Source organism: Halichoeres trimaculatus, unplaced genomic scaffold (assembly GCF_033239565.1).
Source record: "Halichoeres trimaculatus isolate MK-OKI-2021-1 unplaced genomic scaffold, fHalTri1.1 fHalTri1_scaffold_8, whole genome shotgun sequence".
Classification (NCBI taxonomy): Eukaryota; Metazoa; Chordata; class Actinopteri; order Labriformes; family Labridae; genus Halichoeres; species Halichoeres trimaculatus.
In genome coordinates this window covers 26165676-26185299 of record NW_027437186.1, presented here as the reverse complement: position 1 = coordinate 26185299, position 19624 = coordinate 26165676, and the positions used below count along the sequence as shown (strand labels likewise).

Genomic DNA, 19624 nt, shown 5'->3' with positions numbered 1-19624 from the left:
AAGTCTGGTCATATTATTTTATCACAGATCCTGTGAGTCCTGCTCACTACAAAATCTGAGCTCCAACAAGTCTTGATGTCTTATTTTTATCAAAAACTGTGTATTCAACCCAATATGAGAAATAATTGCTTAACAAGTCCATAAAATATCTTGTTTCAGAAAATCATATAATTCAATAAATGATATTGAAAGACAAAAATGATGCCTGAATTGTTTGTAAGATATTTAAAAAATCTACCAGTAGGGTAAAAAACATGTTCTTGTTAAGCTTCGCAAACAAGAAAGAAAACTCATGCATCTTTTTTGTCTTTTGATGTCTTAGAGTCTGACATTTTTCTGGATATGTCAGCTAAATGTGGCTCATATTAAATCTAATAAGGCAACTTATGCTTGAAATAAGACAAATACTTGATTTCGCCATGTGAGAACAGCAACATGTGTTGTAGAGGATCTGGAGCTGATCCTGTTGTGGAAGAGCCATCTCTTCAACAATCTCTGATCACTGAAATGAAAAACGAACAGTCCTTCTACGGCACTCTGTGAGCTCCCTTCTTACATTTGTACACCACTGTTTCTCTTTTTTTTTAACAGGATAGCAGCATGATCCCACAGAGTCTGTTTGCCAATCATAGATAGGATTCAGGGTGTAAATTATGCTGTGTAATCATAACTAACATGGTGATGAAGCTAACATAAAGTATGTTTCAAAGATAAAGATGTCAAAACCCAGAAGCAGAAAGTCAGAGACAGAAGAAGAGTGGAGGCCTTATTTCTTCAGTAAAAGAAAAAGAAATCAGCAGCTCTCCTCTCCTCTTCTCCTCCTTCACCTGAGGTCAGGGACACTGACGACAAAGACAGTGAGCTCTCTTTTGTCTGACTGTTACTAGAGCAACTGGTTTGAATTAACTTTGGTGTGCGACATTTCTGTATTTCCAGGGTATGTACACTGTTAACAAAGATTATTCAAGCAAGTATATAGATGAGATTCCATTTTTTTTTACAATCTGAGAAAAAGGTGGGTTTATATGTTTTTTCTAACAACCAGGACCTGTCAGGTGTTCAGGTCTGACATTATAAACCAGGGAAGATTTCTGGTCCTGAGTCAGTTCAAACCACTTAGTAGGGTAATCTTCTAGCGACAACTCTCAAACCATTTAATGCAACTTAATAAAAACTACATTGGAGTTTCGTAGAATTGTGCGTGTGTGAGTCCTTTTGTGCTTGTGTTTGTGTGTGTGTATACACCTGGGATTAGCAGCTGCCCTGCCGGTGTGAGCTTTGAGCTCCCACAGCATGGCTCGGCCATCGCTGACCATCAGTGCAGCGTTGTTCTCGTTGACAGGACAGATGACCATACGGTATGGACGCACCGTCTTCGTGACCCGGATGGCGTCACACTGAGAACGCAGGTCGTACACCAGCTCATGGGTGCTCTGCTCTGGGTCTGAGAGAGAGTCAGGGAGAAAGAAGACAAAGACGGGAATAAAGCAGAGAAAAATGTTTAAAAGAATTAAAAGAGACTTAAAATAAAGAGATAAAGTGAGGGCAGACACAGAGAAGGTTTAAATAGTAAAGAGAAGAAAGACAGAAAACAGATAAAGAGTGGATGAGTGAATAAAAGAATGAAGAGAGAGAGAGGAGGAGCAGATAAAAAAAGAAGAGGATGAGTGATTCAGACACTACTGGAGACAGTTTTTATTAAGTGTGAGGGAAAGAAATGAAGGAGAGCAGAGATATAAAAGAGGGACTTAAGGAGATAAGAAGAGCAGACAGGAAATGATCACAGCTCAGAACACATTTATCATTTCTCCCTCTGGTAGCAGACCTTAAATTCACTCAGCTAATCGTCCTAATGCGTAAAAAACCTGCTTTCACAGCGTGCTGTGATCACGTTCAGCTTCCTGCTGAGAGGTGTGAGGAAGTTTCACACATACATTAATCTAATCACTAGAGTGAGGTCTGATTTAACTCTCGTATGATAAATATCCAAGAGAAAAAAGATCTAAGATTTCATCTCCTTCAAATTCACCATACAGAGATGATACTGAAAGATATTTTTACAAAGGCAGTCAGAGTTCATGCATTTATTATAAACTTTTAGGCTGCAATGTCTCCCAGCTCTCCCCGCTTGGCTGACAGGTCGAAGTACCAACAAGTCTCTGCCAGAAGTGTACAGTTTGGGGTGAATAAAACAAACTGCAGAATTCTTATCCCAAGGATGTATTTAAAAACACAATCTAGCACTAACATTGTTTTAACCCCTGAAAACATGAGGGTGGAATTAATCTTATTGACACTGAGAACACATAGACAGGGAAAGTCGATCGGATTTGTTTGAATAAATGTTACTGTTTACACAAAAGTACTGAACTCCACATCCTTGAGTACTGAGTTGATTTAAATGTTTTTTAATGTTTTGTGAATTTAACAAGATGTCAGCAGAAGGTGATAACAAGATGACAACCACTTTTCAAACCCTGGGTTCAACCGCCATCACACCTTTGGTTTGTTTTTTTTTGTTTTTTTTGATTTTTCATTTGATTTTTTCTGCAGCACAATCAAAACTGCTGTTTAAGAGTTGACTACGTTTTTCTATGGAAGCATAATTAGGACAAAATTTAAATAAAAATGCAATAAAGGGAAATACATTTTCATTTCAAGAATGGTACTGAGTCATAAAGAAAATTAAATGTCAATTATTCAAATATAAGTTTTATTTTCATCTTCAAGACTTCAAATTATGTGACATAATTCTAATTAAAATGAAAAGGGTGTTTACATTTAATTTTCAGGAAATGGTCCGTTAAATATTGGACATAATCAAAAAGAAATTGCAATACGGAAAATACATTTTCATTATCAACTTCAAGAGGCATGCTGAATGACATAATCCAAATGAAAAGAAAAATATCATTTGTATTTTCACTTTTTCAAACCTGTCCTCAGACCAACGTGAAAATTACATGAAACTGTGGACTCCTTGGTTGTAAATCAGAAGTTCAGAAGTAGGTGGTGGTTTGTATGTGCTACACTGTAATCAACAAAAAAAGTAGAACAGTAGAAGAAAAAGACACATCTACGACATCATCTGTTGGAGCTGCAGATTATTCAGGGAACATCCTGCACAGGAGCTCTGACACCAGTCACTCACTGATTGTTGTTCACTGACTGAACGTACAGAACGGCAGCTCCGCCTCTGAATCTCTCCCCTCCTGAGACAGGCAGTGAATGATTTACTTTACTACTTACTGAACATAATAAACAGAACAGTTGTGGAAATAATTGTTTTGGTAGCTTCCAGTTTGTGAACTGTCTTGCTAAATTCCCAGCTCATTGACTTATTATTCGCCACCAGCCATTCTCAGTATGATCGCAAGCAGAACTAAGTTTGGTTGTGTTTCAGTTTATTAAGTTCTGATTCACGGGCAGAGCTGCAGAGAAGTACTGAACCATTCTGTGAACAAATCTTTTAAATGAATCACAATGCTGATGTGATTCTAATGATTCTAATGATTCAGTGCATTGGACTTTGTGGGTGGGGGGTTGCTTTGTTTTCTTCTACTAACATTATCCAACAAAATTTCTGTCTTAAATTCAGAACTTTCAAAAGTGTCACTGTAGATAAAAAGTTCAACCTTTGTGCTATGATTTGAGCTCTATTAAGAGACTCTCTGCTGTATGTGTTTACTGTAAATCTATTAGTTTGAAATGAGTTGTGGTCTGACTGTTTTAAGTGTTACATTGTATCCTGCGATTCGTCGCAGTTTCTGTGTCCATTAAGCAGGATGTGTCGAGATCAGTTCAATTAGATGTGCAGGTTTTAAATAAAATCTGAGTGATAGACTTTGTTATTCCTGCCAACTCAAAGCACATGAATAATTCTGCTCAATTTGGCTGGATTGTGGAATGTGTCTCTGAGGTTTGGCACCAACGGCTGATTTGTTATGAATTTTTTAACTTCTTAACTTCAGTATTAAAAAACCAGGGAGGAACAGCGCATTGCTCGGCCTCTCGTGAAGAATAAATGAGCGGCACACTCACAGAGAGAGCATCAGGGCTTAGTTAAAGAGAGCAGCACAGAGGAGACAGCAGGAGACAGATCTGGCAGGAGGACAGAGCTTTGTGACTGTGAGATAAATGAGACAAGCGAGTGCAGAGAGGGGCTTCAGACTGCAGAGATGACTGTGTGAGCACAGGTTAGAGGGCAGGTACACTGAACACCTGCTGGGACTGTGTTAGTGAAGGTGTGTGGAGAGGTCTCATACCTGCTGCCTCCTCTGAGGAGGTGGTGGAGCGACACACTCGGAGCGTGATGCAGCCATTCTCATGCAGACAGTAGAGAGCGTCTCGCTGGGCGCAGGGGATCACCTGAAAGGCACAGAGACGGTTTAACAACCTGTCTTTCTACAGCTCCAAGTCAGACAGGAGAGGATTAAGATTAACGTGTAAAAGTAAAAAATGCATGAATCAGTAGAAACTTTGTGTAGAAATGGGTTTGTGTGATGCATCCTTCAGGCTCACAATCAGAATTAAAATCAGCTTTTTTTGCCAAGTATCTTTAATAGATTAGAAGGGATTTGTCTTTTTTAACTGTGTTTTCTCTTAACAATATAATTAAACACTTAACAGCAAAACTCAAAAAGAATTTTAAATAATTAAAAAAAAAAAACCATCAAGTTTACCAGCTTCATCAAAAAAGTCATAACTAAGCACTTTTCTAATTGTGATTTTTGTTCACCTTTTACAAACTCTTCAAGAATCATTTTTTTCTTTTAATATCTTGGAATCAGTCATTTCTCTGGACTTTTGGGGTGAATGTAGTTCAGATTGAGTCCTATCACACAACTTTTACCAGAGATTAGACCAAAAAAACTTGTCTAATCTTGAGTTCTTGTTGTGTTTTTGCCAGTGTAAGCAATCTGACAGTTCACAGCCTGAAATGATCTGCCAATCAGGGTGTAGTTTTTTTGAGATTGGCATGCCCTGGTGCCTCTCATAATAATATCTATGCTATTGTTGTTGAATGACTCCCTCTGGGTGTATCAAACCAAATTGTGTGTTGTTTGTCAGTCTTGTTTTGAGTCACCCACTCTCCTGGACTCCACCTGCTTCTAGTTTCCGACCCAAGCCTGGTTCCTGTATCTGCGTTCAACTGACATTGTGGCTAATGTTGTAGGTAGCTCTTTTTTTAGGCCTTAGGTCTGTGAAGCTTTTTTTCAATGCAAGAATTTACACATGCAGCCTGGCTTGCACCTCTCCCTAAGTGTAACTGCACATTGAAATATTTTTTTTGAATCTCAGCCTATTGTTAAACATTTCCTCTCTGTCTTTCATTGTAATAGTTTCTTTATGATAAACGCCAACATGGGTAAGCTTCAATAAAACGTTCAGTCACTGTAAAAAAGTAGAACATGTAATAACACCGGAAACAGGTCATCACCAGAAACAGGTCATCTCATCCACATTAGTGGTTCTTAACTGGTCCAACTCAGGGCCCACAACCACCACCCTCTCATGTCAAGCCAGGATCCAAAGGGACAGTTTTGTTTTCACTCTTTCATTTGCCTCGCTGCACAAAACTCCCTGTGGTTTTTGTCTCCTTTGTCCTCAGTCTAATCAAGTCCATGTCTGATGTAGTCGCTGTTGTAATTAGGTAAAATTATACTCAATCAGCACTTGAAAACAAACTGTGGTCAAAACTGGGTTTCATTCTGTGCTGTGAAATTGCAGGTGCAGATAATCGGATCAAGGTGTGTTGATAAACAGCACTCTGAGGCATAAAAACCCCACCAAAATAAAAGCACAGGATCTTATTTTTTTAATTCTGCCCAGGAAATGCCTGCGACCCACTTTTGGGTCACAACCTACAAGTTAAGAATCAGTGATACGGACTACACTGCCCTCATGTGTTCTGGAGGAGTACTGCAGCACAAACCTGGTTTTAAGGCCACACACTCTCATCTTCGTAGAACATCTTAAGGGAGTGCTGCTAGTTAGAAGTTGTTGGACTTGGTAGTTAGTGCAGTCAGCTAGCTGTTGCTTTACCTGAAGATAAGTGCTCTCAAACTTTACTTTAAATCCTCTATCTGTTGTATTTATTGATTTGATCAGCACCCACATGTCTCACATCTCTTTCATTACTTCATATTTTTTTTACTTGCTGTACTAAATCTCTTCATCAATACTATTAATGTTTTATGTTCCTTCCCTCTTCCTCTGAACAAGCTGGGTCAGGACATCCAATCAATCAAAGCAGAATCTGCTTCCCATAAGAGACTTTATTATTGAAGGCAGATATTCCAACCTAATAGATTTGGTCTTTTACTGCATTAATTCTACAAGCTTTTCCAGCCGGACACGTGTCCCTGATAAATTGTGTTCCGGCTCTGACACAGCGTGGTATGGATGTCCTTGTGTCTGTGTTTCCCTGTTTTTCTGATTCTACACTCCAGGCTGGACTTTTTCTGGAGCCGTGCCATCCGTCATGTAAATTGGCTGCAAGACACGCTCTTTGTAACACTTAGCAGAGGGAGGCGTCAGCTGGACACAATCTGGGCATTTGAGTTATAACCCTCTACTACTCCTCTGCAACTTTAAAATAAATCCTCTACAACAAAAGATCCTACTCAATATTTATGCTGTGGGGCAAGATACACATTTATTAAAACTGAGCTGCAGCCTTAAGGAAAATAATAAAAGATCCTGCAGTTCACTCAGTGTCCACTAGGGTCTGTCTCCAGCAGTGAGTCAGTCCCCATAGGGCTCCATGTTAAAACAAATTGTAGTTCCCTGAGTGTCCGCTAGAGTCTGTTTCAGGGAGGGAGGATCAGGGGGCACTACTTCTTTTACTTCTACTGTCTCTTTAAGAGCCTTTGAAGCACTCAGGAACTAGCTGTCCTAGATGCTAACATCCTGGAGTATTCCTCCAAAGATCAGGTAAGAGAGGGACATTTAGTTTATGATGCCCTTTTCAAGACAATCACCAATCAGTGATGTCACAGATTGAGTCTTTGTGGTGCAGTTTCTGAAGACCTGTCTCATCCTGGGATTACTCGGACACACAGTTTGAAACTTTTGTCATGTTTATGGTCAACATCCAACATGTGGACTTCTGGTTTGTCTGTAAAAGAGTCAGAAAGAGAACAGCAAAGAAGAGAATACAAAAGAAAAGACTAAAGGTTGGCGAGCCGCTGGATGTGAGGACAGAGAGAAACAGAGAGTCAAAGGACTCATGGAGCTGCTGAGATTTCTTTTTGAAGCTCAGACCTTGATGAGGTGAGTGCTGAGAGAGGGAGGAAGAGAAGTGGAGAGTTTTATCAGTCGTGGCAGGAGGAATTGGCTCCCTGAGAGAATCATCCATAAAAAGAGACATATTTTGGTAAAACCCTTGCTGTATTGCTATAAAAGTAGAAACTGCTGCAGGTTCATTTGAGGGGAGGAAAGACAGTAATGGTGTAGGAAGCAAAGTGTCAGAGCTGAGACAGCCTTTCCTATATTGCACAGACAACAACCTGTTTTCTTCACATGGATCTTCTTAATGCTCCATAACAAACTCTCTCTGTCATATTGAGACCTAAACTATTTAAACTCAGGTGGAGAACAGTGCCAAACTGAGCATACACATCATATATCCTCAACTTTAAGTAATCACAAGACTTCTTATCCCTCCTAAGCACGCACAATATAAATAAAAAGGTAGTTAAGTCATAATTCAAAAGTACTGAAATCATGACCCACGTGAAAAAAATAAAACTTGGACAAACACAAATTAAAGCACAACAATCTGAATGTAGAAACACTTTTGGAGAGGCAGGAGCAAATGAAACTCCCTGATACTTACAGTTCAGGTTTAAATAGATGCTGAATAATCTGTTTCTAAAACCTAATTCTCTGTACTCTGCTGAATATCAATGAGAATTGTTTTGGTAAAAATTAAACTATGCAAAAGAAAAAAAACCTCAAACTACTGATACAGTATGTGATCAACAACAGAATACAACTCAACTTCCTGCATGAAGCCCTGCGTCTCTTCAGATCTGAGGTTATTTTTCACAAATTAATCTACAGACCATGTAGTTCAGTATATTTCCAAGTCAAATTTACTGATTTATCTCTCAATTGACTTTCACTTTCTTGGGGTTTGACCCAAACTTTAACCTCTTTGTGACAACCAAGCTTGTAAAATAAAAGAAAGCTACCAAGAGGGCACATGTTGTTTTGTTTGTGTTTTTCATCTGTTTGTATTTCAGCTTAAAGTCACCATCTAAAGGAAACTTGGTGAAGCAAAAGATGAAGTCTGGGGTTTTAGCTGCAAAAGAAATGAAGTGTCTTGCTGTTATAGTTTTAATCTGACATCTGTTTGAGTTGGATTGAGTTAAAAATGTTCCTGCACAGCTGTTCACAGGCTGTCAGCTTCCTAAGAGTTTAAAAAGTGGAATATGGACTTGTTTCTACCTGTTAAAAAAGTTTTTTTGTGAAAATCCTTTATGCTTTGGTTATGGAGGTGCATGGTCAGGGCCTCACCTGAATGAAAGGGACCCCGGAGCGCTCGATGGCTACCACGCCCACCGTCTGGCTGAGCTCAAGGTCCAGGATCAGGATCTCTCTGGGGTACAGCAGCAGCATGTGGTTCCTCTTGGACGGCAGGTAGGAGAGCTGGAGACAGTCATTCAACGTCACCGCCTCCGCACTGAGGAATAGGAGGGACGGTGAAACATGAGTCTGCAGTCAGTAACAGTTCCCTGACAAATCACTTCTCTTTAACTCAGTATCTGACACAAAACATATGTTTAAGAGAGAAAAGGACACTTTGAGAATGAAAATGAAAGTCTGAATCACATGTTCACCATGTCCTTATCTGGAAAAACATCTGATGGCACAAATAAAATTTTTAAAAATAAGCAATAACAGATCTATCAGACCAGATTTGATTGCTTAGTGCATCCCTGACTGATTAACTGACTTAAATGTTCTCTTTCATCCAACCTGCAGCTCCTGTAGGGCTCACACTGTAAGGTTTGAGTCTGAGTCTGCAGAAACTCTCAGGAATATAATGAGACTGCAGGAACAACACATGCATATGGAATATGCATTTATTAAGATGGACAGGACGCTTGAGAACAAATTTAATAAACACTTATTTCTTAGATCAAGCTGATCTTTATTCATGACATGCTCACAGAAGCTAGCTGCATTAGTAATACGTGCTGAGTTGGAGTGAGTCACAGAACTTAAAAGAGATTTCAGCCTAATGCTGGAAGGCTGATGAATTAAGAAGGTGCTGGCTCCGTCACACAGAAATCCCCTCCATTATTCTCTGAGTCCCCAAAACGTCAAACTAAGTATGTTTGATGAAACGGGTTTTAACTGTGTTTAAATTAATCACAAATACTATTATCCACGGCAGCAGCCAGGCATCATCTCCCCACGCCACAACAACAATGCTCCAGAGAGAGAGGAGAAAGAGGGCTGAGGGCCGGTCTGTGGTCTTAACTCTCTGCTGCGGGTCAGCCTGAGATCAAATAAAGGACAGACTAACTTTATAACACAATAATGGTTTATTATCACCACTGGAGAAAAACTGGATCCAAAAGGGAACCCTTTAGGGGCTGCAGAACTAAATCACACAGTTAGCAGTTTGGTCCAGTCTGACAGATTCAGACTGAAAGATCTGAGTCACAAAACATCAGAAAGAAAGAGCAAGAGCTGTGACCCCAAATCCACCCTGAAACTTCAGACACACTGTGACTCTGCTGTTAATAAGGCAGGAGGGCTGCAGCAGTGTGTGTGTATGTGTGTGTCACATCTGTTTATGAGGGTAATATTTCTTTATGTACTGTATGTGGGTGTGAGGACTGTAAGACGTGTCTGAGTATCTTTACAGCACACCCTGACAGAAAATAAAACAGCTTACATAAGGAGGTTAAACACAACAACAAAGGTTGAGGGCCACATTTAACTTTGTGATGTTCAAAATTTAAGGTTGAGATAAAGCCAGTAAGTTATGAGATGAAAGACTTTTTCTTTGAGCTCACAACATAACAACTCTACGTCGACTTTAAACGTGGAACATTCAACTTCATCCCAAATTTTGATCTCATTACAATATGACTCAATATTGATTTTCATGCTGTACAACTTAATTTCCACTTGAATTTTGTAAGATTAGAACTTATATTGACTTTAAACCTGTTATGTTTCAATTTATATTGGCTTAAATTATTTGTTTAATTATAAAAAATAGATTTTTCAACTGTAATCTTGTAACATAACTTCATTTTTATTTTTATCTCTTAACATTACAACTTTTTTGGTCTAACTTCTCTACATTGACTAATCCCATAATGTTATGTCTTTATTTCGACTGTAATCTAGTAATGTTATGACCTTAGTTCAACTTGAAATTGCGTCTTAGTTCAGCTTTAATTTTGTAACATAATCTTCTTCCAACTTTGATTTATAAGGTTATTTCCAGTTACATTACCATTCAATTTTTTAATTTAACTGTGTGACATTACAAATTTCTTTCAGCACTAGACTTGAAACATCACAACATAATATTAAGACTTTAATTCAGCTTTAACCTTTTCACATTACAACTTTATTTCTACTGCCATCCTGTAACTTTATGAACATTGAACCAAATCCTTTCTCAAACTAATGGTGCTTTTGGGGTCTGATGTCCTTCTACATTTTAACAACACATCTGTTTCTCTGGTAAACAGCTTTCAGCAAACTTAAAGAGGAACTGTGACTAAGGCCTTGTACACATGTAGCCGGGCATTTTCAAAAAGAAATATGCCCTCTCAGTTTTTAACATTACTTTTGCATATACATAACCCAGCAAATCCATTGATAAGTGTGGTTCAAAGAACGCCCCACCCATAACATAGCAGTATTTTTGTCAGATATGAAAGCAAGCCAATCAGAATGAACCCCCTTCATCCAGCTGTGACTTGTAAGAACCAAAAACTCTGTTTCCTGAGGTGTATATGAAACCATGAAATGGGAGTTTTCTCAAATCTTCACTTTGAAGGCAAACATCCATTTGGTGATGTTAAACTGCAGTTTTGTGTGGATGACAGGCCTAAATAAACACGTTTTCCCAGATATCCAGCTAGGTGTGAACATAACCAGAGTTTATTAGTCATAGCAGTAGTTCAGAATTATATTGAAATTAGCAGAGTATGGTCTTAACTACAGTTTATTCATTCTTACATTTATAATGTTAATCAAAATGACTGCATTATAATTATTCTGAGAATCCTTCAGGGAAATTTTTCATGTTTTTATCATTTAGAAATTCAGAACTTTCCCCTCTGAATAAGAAACACAGCCTGAGAGGAATGAACCTTTGAATATCTATTATCTTCTTTAATTTAATTATGTAAAATAAATATAAATGACCCAGATGACATTAAAGTTAGAGTCAGTGTTTCTACATTATGCTCTATAGTTCAGTTTTAATCTCTGACAGAATAAACTCTCTGTAGTTCAGTTTGTCAGGCTCTAATGTATAAATCATGACTCTGGTTTGGATTTGCACACGAGTGTCAAATATGTGCAGAATAATTAAAATTATATCATAAATTAATCAGTCAGACTGTTCGAGTAGCTGACAAACAATGACTGCCAGGACTAATGATTAAAAATAAACTGACAATAAGAAATGTGACATTTTTCAGAATGAAGAGTATGATTTTATGTGAAATTTAATGGTAGATGTGAAGTTTGTCTTTCCATAACCTTATTGAATTCATAACATACTTTAAAGTCATTTAAATGTATATTATTTGGGATTTTAAAGGAAAAAGAAAACTTATTTTCAACACAATCTGCAAGCAGTTCGAAATTCTGTTGTAGGGATTGAAGGCGGTAGATTTGGTTGTCTCGTATTTCAGGTTGTTTCTTGTACTTTGTTAAAGAGAACATATCTACGCTGGCAAACAACCCGACTAATGGGTGCAGGATGAGACTCTAATGGACCTGATGTACCCCTGTTCAGAACCAGCTCCTGACAACAGCCCATGTATTTTTAAATCCTCCATTTATCCAGCACAGGCAGAGGCAGAGAGCAGAGATACTGAACCACTGAACATGACACAAAACGCGACGACAACACACACCCACACCCACACACACCCACACCCACACACACACACACACACACACACACACACACACACACACACACACACACACACACACACACACACACACACACAAAGGTAGGCTAAAGAGCCCTCCATCCTCAGAAGCAGAAGCAATTACACACAACGTGACAGGTGAGCTGAGGAGGTGTCTCACACACACAGAGGTAACAAAGACTGAGGCAGAGGGGGGGCGATAAAGACGACTGAGATTAATGAAGAGTCTGTATTACAGCAGGACGAGGAAAGAGAGAGAGAGAGAGAGAGAGAGAGCCTATAAATAAAAGCTGTTTGATTCACAGCTGACACAACATCAAACCAGTCTTTGGTTCCTGAGGACTCAAAGTTTCTCTGAGGTAAAGCTCTCAACCTAGATCTATTTTTCACTTTCAGACAGATATTAGATTAGTCCTCACTTCTGACGAGAATCGGTAAAAGGGTCATTGAATAACGCGTCAATTATTGGACTCCTGACTTGATGTGTCTCTGCATCAAAGCTTGACAGAAGAGTCCATTTTAATCCCTAAAATATAAGTTTAAACTCTCACATAGCCCTAAAGCTCTGTGCAGTTTGCTCTTGTCTGAGATGAGCTGTTAGCATCTTCAATAAGATGACCTCTCCACAGAAGCTGTGTTAAGACCAGGAACTTTCAGTTCCTCTTAAAACACTCCCCAAAACTAAGTATTCTTGTGGCCCACTGTTCTGACCGTGGGGCCAAAAGACCAGGGTTGGTTGTGTAAAACAGCACCAGACCAGTAGAGGGCCGCTAGACAATAACAAAGGCTTTTCAGCCAAAAATGACACCGTAGAAGGAGACAGACAAGCTGTGTAGCACTGCAGCTGGCCTATTGGCATGGAGGATATTCAGCCTGTGGTGGTTTTGATGGTGCTTTGTTACGCTGCAGATCGATCTGTTGACACTTGACAAGAGACAAGCTCTAAAGCCGGTCAAAGACATTTCTAAAAGCCACAAACAGCTTTGAGCAGACTAACAGTGGGCTGACCGCTCACTCTTTTAAACGGCAGAGATGGAGCTGTGTTTGAGCTTCAAATGGAGTCTGTTGATTGAGGACTTTGAGCGGAATGCATCCTTCTCAAACAGCTTTAGATCATCATTAAATACTTATATGATGAGGAGATTATGACACGTATAAGACTAAACTAAGATGCATTCTCAAGGACAACTTCTGTGTTTCAATAGCTGATGTAAACTAATATAACATCCACTGACACGTTCAGCTGAAGGTCTCCAGGTCTCCAGTTTACAGGGTCACTCTTTAAACTGTAACACTGGGCATCATCTTATTGTGGACAGGGGGGGGGGGATAATTAAAAACACTGTGGCTGCTCCACCAATCAGTAACCTTTAGCGAACAGGCCCCGCCTCCAGAATTAAAAAACTCTTCTCATTACACTTAATGAGCCAGATTCAGCACTCATATCTTCAGCATCTTTACCATTTACAGTTCCCTGACATTCATAGTCTGGCTGTCAAAAAAGGGTTTTTACTTTCATAATTTTTTTTGCTTCAACATACAGAGACAAATACCTCAAACCTGATTCTGCCTGTTGAATCTGAGCGGCCAATTTAAGAAACGATTTAAATAAAACGTGCAGCACATACATGAACTCTGCTGAACCTAAAGCGTAGGTCTTACGTGGGTTTCTCGTTGGTGATGAGCACTTTGACCTTGTTCAAAGCCTTCTTAGCACCAGTGGGGGCGGGAGCAGCAGCGGGCGCTGGTTTGGCGTGGGCGGGGCTTGCGTGGGGACTGGCAATGTAGACCTTTTTACCAGCGCTGCCCGGAGGTTTGGAGTGAGTGAAGTCTGTGATGAAGACGATTCCTTCACTGGTGAGCACTGCAGAGGGAGAACAGAGACGTATCACAAACATTTACCTGACCGCCTCACCTGGCCAGGTTTCATCAGTCTGTTTAGGTACAGGAGCAGGTTTGTTGAATCCTCCTCAAATATTTGTAAATATTTGGCTCCAAAACAGAATTTAATCCCTCCTGGGTTCCACTGAGAAGAATATATCTTCACTGTTTGTGTTTTTGTTTATCCTAAAGTCCGCGGAGGCTCTAGAGCTAACACATACTGTAGCACAGTTTGCTGCTCTATTTGCTCAGTTCTTACAGAAACATAAAAATATGAGGACAGAAATAATGCTCAGCTACCGAATTCACAGGGAGAGAGAGAAAGTTTCAGGAATAACTTGAGCTGAGTCAGACTTTTGGACACCTACACGCCATGTTGGAGGGGTCAAAGGGGTCAAAGGAGAAGGAGAGGATGTTCTCAGCGTAACTCTTCTTCCACAGCTTGGTGCCTGTGTCTCCGTTCCACAGGACGATGTAGTTTGGAGGATGCACGGCCAGCAGCAGGTCACGAGACGCATCCTGATTCCACAACCACTCCAGGTCTGCCTCAGACACACAGGGAGAAGAGGGAGGAGAGAGAAGAGAGAAAGGGATGGTTTAGAGCTCCTTAATGAAAACAAACAGCCCACAGCTCGCAGGATAAATCCCCTCTCACACTAAGGGGGAGGATTACTCACCCTGGATGGGTTTGGAGTGCTCCTGGATCTCACAGTGGGCGGTGCCGCTCACCACGTCCCACACTATGATCTTCCCCGAGGCGTCTCCTGAAGCCAGGCGCAGACAGTACGGAGAGCTCAGGTTGTGGTAGTAGTTTTCTCTGGACCATTTCACCTGGAACACAAAAAAACACACTCACTGCAGGCTCTGACTGCCAACATGGAGACGCTGCAACATGAGCACATCATGCCAGAGGGAAGAGAGAGTGAACAACCACAGCTGACTGTACCAGCATTTCAGTTTCACACTGACACACTCAAGCTCTCAAGTCTCTCCATTCTCAACAGGAAGACAAAAACATCAATATTTCAGAGAAATAAGTTTGAAACTTACTTAAATCCATTCAAGGATTTTAAGGTTGGAGATAAGTACCAAACCCTAATTCTCCCCTGAAAAGTTAGCTCCCAGGCACTAAAAAACAACTTGCAAAAAGTAACAAAAAGCTAATTTAAGAGTCATAATGACAGATAGGACTTATATTAAGCTTTTCTAGATACTAAAAGATTCTAGCATGTTGTACAAGATAAACTGAGGGGACCATGAGGAGTTTTTGAGTGATCTTGAAAAAGTCTCCCTTCTAGATAGATGCCTTATTGTAATTCATACTTTAAACTGAAGTTATCAGCACCAATATAGGTTATTTCGAAATGCTACTTCTTAGCTTCCCGACCAGATTGGGCAGGACCGGATTGATTTACAGCACGTCAAAGTCTCTTTGACAACACCTGCAGACAAAGTTTAGCACTGAAAAGATAGATCTGTGTTTTTCTCTGCTGGATTAACTTTGTAGTAATGGTGGACACAGTAGCCTAGCTGTCAGACAGAAAAAGGACAGAAAAGCAGAAGAAAACTAAACAACAGAGTGATAGAGCACGAGCTGAAGGCTAAAACACAAGCTATAGGCTAAAAGAGGGGCTAAACTGTTTGTGATAATGTTCATTCCAACCCACATGCAGCAGTTATTCTGCAGTGGTCTGTTGAATCTATAGAAAATCAAGAGTCAAGTTATGTCAGCTCTGCTTGGCAGGACATAACCAGGATTCACTAATATGTCTCATTCGGGACATGTCTCGGAACACCGGGCTGCCGGTAGCAATAAATATAGCCAGCTACTAAACTACTGTACAAACTTAGAAAATTTGTTGTCATATTTCAAAAAACAGCACTATGTAGCTGTTGTCAATTGTAGTCGTTAAGAGCCACGTCTTCGGTACTGTGTGTGAGACTCCGGGGCAGCGGTCTACTCATCTAACCAAAACAGATCCTCCTCACAGCATCTTTAAGGTATGTGTGTAGGTGTAGGATTATAGGTATAGAAGGTATAAGATATAGTAGAGATTGAGAGGAAATTCTTATCTAAAAGCTGAAGCGCAATATTTTAATGTGCTCTGATGAACATGTAAAAATGTCAGGCAGCTACAGATGTGCTAAGTTCTCATGGCCAACATTCACAAATTATTTCTTTAAGTCTGTCTGCAGAAACAGCAGAAACCACAAACACAGATATTCTAAAAGCTGATCTTCACAGCAGAAATTAACATGTATACAGCCTGGGTCTAATCATGACTTTAGTCTGAATAGATCATTTCTCTTCTCTCTCAGCTGTTAGCAGCCTGTAGCATGACAATGCTAAACAGTGCTAGTTTCCAATGTTCCCTGCAGGCTAAGGAGAAGGAGGTGAGGATGAGGTGCTGGTACTGCAGTGCACTAAGAAGAGATGACATAAACCTGTCCTTCCATACATCCATTGTTATGAGGAATGTAACAACTATACCCAATAAGCTGGACAAGCTAGCTGTGCTAACCTAGCACCAGGGGGAATATCTGAGGGCAGAGTAGCATCATCCTGTTTAGGTAATGGAGCTAACTTTAGACCCACTGCCAAATTCACAGATTTTACCTGCTGTAAGCAGACAGGATATTGGTGAGCGGGACTGAACAAATTGGTGAAGAAGTCCAACTCAGTCCCGGACCCTGTGGAGGTGGAGGTTGACAGGAGAACTGTTGCCAAGCTGTCTTCTTCCTTGGCAATTTTTTTTTCTTGTTGACCCTTTTTTATTATTCTGTTACAATTACATTAATTACATATTTTTGCACTGTAAACTTTCTTGTATTGCTGCTGTGACTCTGAATTTCTTTGGGGATCGGCAAAGTCTACTCTTTTCTGCACAGAGTTCTTGAACTCTTTGTTCTCTTAAATCTAAAAGCTAGAAGTTATACTAAAAACATCCTGAAACTGTTTTGTAAGGTGCCCTCTGGTGTTCCCTGTTTCAAAGTATTTTTTAAAGTTTCTTTGTATCTCATATGATTGTCTTTTTTAGAGATATTTGTTTTATTCTGTTCTTTGTGGTTTTGCCATTTGTTTAAACATCAAAGTCTCATCCACGCTTCATACTTGATCTTGTAAAAAAAAAACTTTCAAAACTGAATACATGTCATATTCTTTGGCTGTCAGACTTTTATCTGCTGTTGTTTTTTGTTCTTGTGCGTCTGAAACTTTCTTCTACACACATCAGATTTCAATCGATGTTCGGCCTGGGAAAAGACAAATGACTCTGTGAACCAGTCTGAGTTTGAATAATTGATCATGTCTGAGTTTTCTTCTTAAATTTCTCTGTTTCTTTACTCTGTTTTTGTTTTTTATTTATCTCTCTCTCTGGTCCAGCAGGCTGCAGACACACGGTTCACTTCTGTGTCTGCAAAGCTTTAAAACATTTAAGTCAGCGTCCGAGTGAGGGATGAGAGTGTGCTCTGATAATCAGTGTGCTATTTACCACCTATTATTCACATTTAACACACACACAAACACACACTACACACATGTCAAGGCCACGGAAACTCACCTTTACTACGTTAGCTTTGTGTTTCTCCAGCACCTGGATGGTCTGAGATGTCTTTGGGTCAATGATGAGGATACTGGAGTGACATCCCTGAGCTATCAGGCCCTGCCAGCCCCTACAAAATAGGAGTCAGAGGAGAAAAAGAGGAAGAGGAAGATGAGGGAACAGCAAGACACCTTGACTGCAGGATAACAGAGATATAAGAGTTCCTTTTGAGGTGCTTTTCTTGGCCCTTGATAGCTAAATGCTGACAAAAGAAGAATGACTACTGGTATATCAAATATCAATGCTGGATGTTTACACTAAACATGCAGATTTCCAAACCTCAACATGATCATATGCTGTAGAAACTGATTAAAATGCTAAAAGTAGCAGCAGATCTTCACCAGACTTTTTGAAACAATGAGGTCATCTCATAAGGATCTCCTAACTGCTTCATTACACATTTGACAGGGCTTTAAACACAAAGGTCTGCCCATAGCTCCACCCCCTGACAGGCCCCAGAAGAGCTGGCCAATCGGAGGTAAGGAGGTTTGTGGAGCAGGGAGTCTTAAGAAGACAGTAGCCAAAATGAATTGTTTTTGAAAGTGGTTGGAATAAGAGTTTTCTAAAACCCCATGGAGAAAAAAATATGGATTTATTTGAATCATGTAAAGATACTACGGAGGCACCAGAGCGACAAATTAAAGACTAAAAAAGCACAATAGTCCCTCTTTGGCTATTGCAACTTTTTCATTTAAATCAGTGAGGATAAAATTTTAATTGCTTTACTTACTGGAAAACAGCACTTTGTTTGTTGAGTTTACTTATAAGGGCTTAAAATCTGTTTGTGAGCATGATTTTTGATGGCATGAATCTAACACAGTACAGATGTATCATACAAAACCCCAAATGTGAGTAAATACAACACAAGAAAAGATCTGAATGACGGAAACAACATGAGAGAGCTACATAGTGCTTCAAAGCCAACCAGACTGACATGCAGTGCTACACAATACATAGGCTAATGAATGATACGTTTATTTCATTAATATTATCATAATCATTAATGCTGTTATCATCAACAGCAACAGCAACAATATTCATCATTATCATCAACAACATCGTTTTCTGTGGGCTGTCAGTGATCGATCAACACATCAATCCATGGTCTCTGAGTCTGAGAGAAATATTTTCCGTGACAATCAGAAAATCTGAGGACAGATGAAGCATTGAGTCTTTGCTGATATAGCTCTGGGATCATGTGGAACCACTCCACTGCAGGTTAACTCTCTAAATGTCAATGAGATCACATGACCCATCAGGAAGCCACTGTGATTATATGAATGTTGGTTTAAACCCGTATTACACCGCTGTATTTCACACTGACACTCATAGGGACACAGACGCTAAAACACGGTAAATTTAACCCTCAATGAATGATATGTGAACCCTGTAGTGAATGAGGATCAGCCTGTACTCAACCTCTGTTTATATGCTACATGCTAACGTGCTAACGCCTCACTCACCAGTCCACTGCGCTTTTATTTTGAAGGTTAAGAGTCCCAGTCAACGTCCGGGCAGCCAGTTTGATGTTGACTGTGTAAGGAATCATCTTTAATCCCCAGTGTCGGACTTATTCTATCATTTATTGGTATAGAGATGATTTTAGCTCATATATTGTGATCTCTGTTCAGACCCAAACAGGGAGATGATAGGTGTTTCAAAACAGAGCGCCGTGTGGGAACTCTTCCCACTGAAACAAGGTTCCTATCGTCCATTTAAAGTTCTCATATTTAATACTTTCACAGAATATACGCGTATGAGAGTAAATTTTTAGCTTTTTATATATCTAAAAATAAAGTTTCTATTTCAGAAACACTTGATGTGACAAACAGCTTAAGCCTAAATGTATATGTTTTGCATATTCAGAGTCTTGGTGGTCATGTGATTGACTGGTGGGCACTCTATAGTTGTTAGCAAGGAGGCTTCTTTATCTCACGCTACCTTGACAGATTTAAACTTTTATTTTAGCTCTATAGTGTCCCTTTCCCCTCTTAA

The 19624-nt window shown here is 39.7% G+C and overlaps 1 protein-coding gene across 1 annotated transcript in view; it reads right to left on the bottom strand.

The window, feature by feature from the left end:
* Positions 1–19309, bottom strand: part of wdr11 (WD repeat domain 11) — a 71621-nt gene extending 52312 nt beyond the window's left edge. Inside the window, exons 1-8 of the mRNA XM_074675795.1 lie at positions 19093–19309; positions 17588–17699; positions 14705–14858; positions 14396–14569; positions 13809–14010; positions 8524–8689; positions 4266–4368; positions 1246–1444 (exon numbers count right to left, since the gene is read on the bottom strand). Coding sequence (XP_074531896.1) covers positions 1246–1444; positions 4266–4368; positions 8524–8689; positions 13809–14010; positions 14396–14569; positions 14705–14858; positions 17588–17699; positions 19093–19178 — 1196 coding nt within the window. The 5' untranslated portion in view covers positions 19179–19309. The remainder of the gene's footprint in view (positions 1–1245; positions 1445–4265; positions 4369–8523; positions 8690–13808; positions 14011–14395; positions 14570–14704; positions 14859–17587; positions 17700–19092) is intronic.
* Between the last annotated feature and the right edge of the window lie 315 nt (positions 19310–19624).